Source organism: Miniopterus natalensis, chromosome 2, assembly GCF_054644295.1.
Source record: "Miniopterus natalensis isolate mMinNat1 chromosome 2, mMinNat1.hap1, whole genome shotgun sequence".
Lineage (NCBI taxonomy): Eukaryota > Metazoa > Chordata > Mammalia > Chiroptera > Miniopteridae > Miniopterus > Miniopterus natalensis.
Genome location: NC_142082.1, coordinates 180,997,917 through 181,003,239, shown reverse-complemented (window position 1 = coordinate 181,003,239; position 5,323 = coordinate 180,997,917). Strand labels below are relative to the sequence as shown.

At 56.0% G+C, this 5,323-nt stretch overlaps 1 protein-coding gene across 1 annotated transcript; it reads right to left on the bottom strand.

Annotated features, from left to right (window-relative positions):
* Positions 1 to 988: 988 nt before the first annotated feature.
* LOC107531232 (DNA dC->dU-editing enzyme APOBEC-3C-like) lies at positions 989 to 5,111 on the bottom strand. Its single transcript, XM_087814003.1, has 5 exons — positions 4,909 to 5,111; positions 3,523 to 3,655; positions 2,082 to 2,358; positions 1,719 to 1,833; positions 989 to 1,267 (listed from the first exon to the last, which is right to left on the bottom strand). Exons 1-5 carry the CDS (start codon positions 4,923 to 4,925, stop codon positions 1,195 to 1,197), a joined length of 615 nt encoding a protein of 204 aa, XP_087670129.1. The 5' UTR covers positions 4,926 to 5,111; the 3' UTR covers positions 989 to 1,194.
* Positions 5,112 to 5,323: the final 212 nt, after the last annotated feature.

Below are 5,323 nucleotides of genomic sequence, written 5' to 3'. Positions count from 1 at the left end.
GGAGACTTGTGCGCAGACCATGAGGGTGGAATCGGGGTTGAGTGTGGGGGTCAAGCGAGGCTATAGCCCAATTCCCCTGCCAGTCAGTGGAAAGGTGTCTGCCTGGCCAGAGGCCACGTGCAGCAGAGCAGCGCGGACCTGTGTCTCCCACGTCCTTGACGGCTAAAAGCCTCGCCGGCTCGGTTTGTCCTTGGCCTGCGCGCAGGCCTTTCCCAGCACGGCTCCCTCCCTCTCCCTCTCCCTTTCCCTTCTGCTAGATAAGCCCCTAGCCTACCCTGGCCTAGGGTGGAAACTCATGTGACTGGCCTGCCATCAGGTCTTCCCCAGATGTACATAATAAAGGTCCCCTGCGTGGTTTTTCCAGACTAGCAAAGAACAGGGTGGTGCTCCCTGTTGGGGCTCCTACAGTACAGGGGGCTCCTGGGGCAGCAGTCTGGAATGGAAGCAGGTGAGTTGGAGCCAGGTTGGATATAACCTGGGAAGCAGACACACAGGACAAGGCTCAACATGCTCTTACCGCACCCACTCACTCAGAAAGGTCCTTGGTCATTGTATGGGCTGAACTGTGGCTCCCACCCCAAATCAATAGGCTGAAGTCCTCTGAAAGGGACAATATTTGAGATAGAGCTTTAGAGAGGTGATTATGTTTAAATGACACTTAGGGTGGACCCTGATCCAATCTGACTGATGTTCTTACAAGAAGAAGAACTTGGGACACTTAGAGGGACACCAGAGTCATGCACAGAGGAAAGACCACGTGAGGACAGAGCAAGAAGACGCCATGTGCAAGCCAAAGAGAGAGGCCTCAGGAGCAACCAACTGCCGACACCTCGATCTTGGACTTCCAGCCTCCAGAGCTGTGAGAGTATAAGTGTCCATCGTTCAGTCACCCAATCCGTGGAGTTGCTACTGAGTCACCTCCCAAAATTCAGGTTTGTGTGCTCGATATGCTAGTAGCCAAAACACTGAGACACCGGTGCTTGGAGACAGAGAAAAGTTTATTCAATTTGGCCAAAGTGAAAAAAGAGGACAGCGGGATCTGTCAAATTTGTCTTCTCCAGAAAGCAAAAGTAGAGAGTTGTTAATGGAGCAAGGGAGTTGGGGAGGGGAGCTTGGGAGAACTTAGGGAGGCCTGTCTCTTCATTCTTAGGGAGCACTTTTTCATATCAGAGCGGGGGCAGCCAGCAGCGGGTGTCAGATAACTTGGAGACAGTCTTTCTTCTGCAAATCAAACTCATAAATTCTCCGCAGGCCCCGAGGTAATCCCCTGCTTGACAAAGAGAGACACACATCAGCTTCATGACTACCTTCCTGAGACAAAGGGAGCTGGGCAGGAAGAGCTTTCACCCCGCCAACAAAGGCCTAATGAGGAATTAAATTATTTAATTCTAGCTGCCCCAAAGACTAGGGGCATTAAAGTCACCAGGGCCTGGGCCGAGAGTCCCTTGCGGAAGCCCTAGCAACCAAAAGCAGTCAGTCTGTGGCAAGTCAAGTCTGTCCCACTGGTGCACATCCGTGACCATTTAGGTTCAGTTTAATAACAAGTTTTCGTTACTGTGGTGAGATGGGAGGACCCAGGAAAGGGGGGGAGCACCTTTACTGGCACTGAGGGGTAGAGGGAGGAAGTGTGCGGGAGGCGGGCGCCTGAGGCAGCGGAGAGGCCAGAACTCGGGAGCAGAGTGAGGGGAGAGGGCTGGGGAAGCTGAGGAAACTCATACCACAGGACTTCTTTAAGCATCCGTTTCATGTTGTAATAACATCGACGCACATTCTTCCAGTACTTGAAGGGCATCTCCTGGTTGTACACAAACCGATCCCAGCAGTATTTAAAGTCTGTGGTAAAGAGGGGAGGAAGCAGGCAGGTCTGGCCTGGCAGCCTTTCTCTCCTGAGCCTCCCCTGGCCTCCCCCACTCAGGGCCTGGGCTCCTCCCTGCCAGGTGTCACCCCTCCTGCCTCAGTTTCCCAAGTTCCCTTCCACTCGCACTCCCTGGGGAATTCTCAGGCTCTCTGACACACACCCCCCCTGCCCCGCCTGGTCCCAGTCTCTTTGACAGCCCTGTGCCCACCCCTTCGCCTCTCACCCTCGGGGGACATCACATCTAGCTCGGCGCCTGCTGCACACAGGTCTCGAAGCCCCTGCTCATCGTCCTGGTCACGCAGGTAGAGGCGGGCCGCGGCGACCCGCAGGCTCACGTTCCTGTTCTCATTCAGGAACCTCTCCACCACCTTTGCACACTCGAAGCAGGGGCTCCAGGATATGTACCAGGTGACATGGTAAGACACGTTGGGGGACACAAAGGTGTCACAGAACCAGTCCAGGAAGCAGAGTTCTGCATGGCCTGGCGCCCCCTGGCAGACCTGGAGGGCATGGAGAGGAAACAGGGACCTCTGGCTAGTAGGGCTGGCATGTGGCAGGACCGGGGAGCAGGGAACAGGGGGCAGGGAGCACTAGTCCTAGGAGCGTGCTGTTGATTGACTGATCCGCTTTTAAACTTCACCCCTCCGCCATTTTTATTTGGCCCTCCCTCCCCACACTCGCCCATGAACTCCAGCGCCCCCCGCCCTGCGATCCTGGCACAGGCCTCTGAGTGCTGCCCCAGGCCAGGCCCCTGCGGCCAGGCTTCCCCGCGCTGCCTGCTGGGGAGGCCACGCAGCTGCGCTGCCCACGGGGCGCCAACAGCCGCGGGTGTCTGCTGTGCTCTGGAAATGCGGCTCGCCTGCACTGAGGCGAGTGTCAGCTGTGAAGTACACACCTTGTCTCCATGACGTAGTCTGCAAAAGACTGTAAACTAGCTCATGAAGAACTTTTGGAGTCCTTACTGTATGTTGAAATAAAACCTCAGATATATTTCAAAGTACATTATCAACATTACATTCATCAGTTTCTCTTAAAGTCTGAACACTGGGTGCAGGAAAGGTTAAGTGACCTAAGTGACCCCGATCGCGCTCCCGTGGGTGGGGACTGCTACCCTGCCCATCCCATGATGGGTTCTAAACAGTCTGCTGTCTGGGTGGCGAGGGGAGGGCTGGCGTGTGGTGGGACATTTCACAGGAGACCTTAGTGGTTGGCTGCAGGGTGGTGGGCTTGCTGTGTGTCTGCTGAGCCTGCAGTCATCCAGGGAGACCTGGGCTGAGGCTCAGAGCAGGCTGGGGGGCAGGCAGGATGTGGGTGTGGGCTCTCCCCTGGGGCATCACACATGCTGGGCCTGGAGGAGGCAGGGGTGTGGCTGGGGGAGGACCCCGCCAGCAGAGCACTTCCTAGGGCCAGATAATGCCCTTTCCTCCAAGGAGGCCCCTGGGTGAGGCGGAGACTGATAGCCAGCAGATTCCCTAAAAGAGGCCTCATGGATAAGTCAATGCCATCGTGTGTGGGGCTTGAGGAGGGTCAAGCGGAGACATCAAGGGTTAGAATTTAAGACTATGTTGTGGGAAGAAGCCTCTGGCATTTTACATATGATAATCTTCCCACATCCTTCCCTGGCTTAGCTCCAGCCTCTGATGACAGTATCATGGGGCACCTACCTCGTTTTGAAAGACACCCTTGTAGACTAAGTCCTGATCCCGTCCTTCCACTTCGAAGCAGAGGTAGGTGGCTTTCCTCCCCATGGCAGGCAACATGTTGTGGAAGTGGAAGTAGAAGGTGTCGGGATACATCCTTCTCATGGGTTGCAGGGGGCAAGAGAGAAACCAGAAAATGCAGTGTTCCCTGGAGTTTCTCCCATCTGGTGTCTCCTGAACACAACTCCCTGGATGCCCTGTGGCTGTGCCTCCCCCAAGCCATTCCCTTCAGCTTTCCTGCAGCCTCCCAGGCAGGAAGACTAGGGGGGAGGAGGAGGAGAGGGGCTGCAGGGAGAGCGGAGACCCGTGCCGTCTCCCATCGGCCCTGGCTCTGCTGCTTCCAGCAGCCCACACCCAACCCCACCCCAGATCCTGCCCACCCATCGCCCAAACCATTCAAAAATAGAAATGAGTAATGAAACCCTCTACACCCCGAAATTACCGATTTGAATATCAAGTTTCAATTCATGGCTGACTTTTCACCTATGTTTGTTTATTACTTTTCAAAATATCAGGCTAACACCTAAAATCACAGGCTCTGGCTACTGTTCTTAGAGCTTGTATCTGAACTCCTCTATTCCTCCCCAAAACTAGGAGTGTCACGCCATTTTATAGAGAAGGAAGCAGGACACAGAGAGAGGAGTGGCCTGCCCACGTCACAGGGCTGCTAAGTGACAGAGCTGGTCCTTTGCCCAGGCAAAGCCCTGTCCAGCCGTTGCAGGTCATGTCGGGGGAGAGGCTCTTTTCTACCCCACTGTAAACCGGGAGCATGTCTCCTGCCCACGGCATGCTTCTCTGCTTCCTGCTGCTGCTGGGGCACTTACACCCCCAGGGTGGCAGGTGCGCCTGGGGCACTCTGACTCTGCTCTCTGCCCGCAGCGCTGACATCTTGGAAGAGAGGATTCATCTCCCTGCTCAGAGATCTGATCGCACACTGTGTGCGCAACGGGGCCACTAGCGTAGAAAGTGGATCGACGTGCATAAAACTAAATGCAGCAAGTGCTTCACTCATCCCTTAGCCCAGTTCTAATTGTTAGAAAGGTACAGGAGGCCACAGAGCAGGCAGTCCCACAGGCAGGGAGGGGACAGCCCAGCCCCACAGACTCGCAGGCTGAGAGGTGGCCCAGGAGGACACAGGGCTGGGGAAGGTGCAGGAGGGGCCACTCAGAAGCAATGGTGGGCGCATCCCCAGAAGAGGGCAAAGCTCCCATGGAGTGGGGCTGCAGAGAGGGAGCCCAGGGGGAGAGAAGCCAGGCTAGACCATGGAGACAAGACACCTCTGAGGACAGAGACACCTGGGAGACCCCGTGCAGAAAGGGCCTACAGACAGGGACAGCGGGGGAGCAGTACCTGGGCCAGGGCTTCATAACGAAGTCTTCTTTCCAGTCCTGATTCTCACTAGCCCTTTGTCCCCAGCGCTGGTGCTGCTTTTCTGCTCACGGGCCCAGGTTTTAGGAAAGCCCCTTGACAGAGGACCTCCCCGCCTTCTCAGCTGGGCCCCGCCTCCTTCCTGGTTTGGCAGCAGGAGTGGGAGGGCCTGAGGTGTGAGCCTGCTCAAGCTCAGACCCACCTTCTCTCCTTATCTGAAGCCCTCCACTTGACTTAGCTCAACCTCTGCTGGAGACAGGCTCCTCTGTGGAGCAGGACCCACCTTTCTTGCAAAGAGAAAGTGAAAGTAATGATGTCAGACAGAGGAGGTGGGACAGGCCCTGCTGAAGAGAGCTGGACAGAGGCCCTGCTCCCCTGGGAGGCGCAGGCTGGAGCC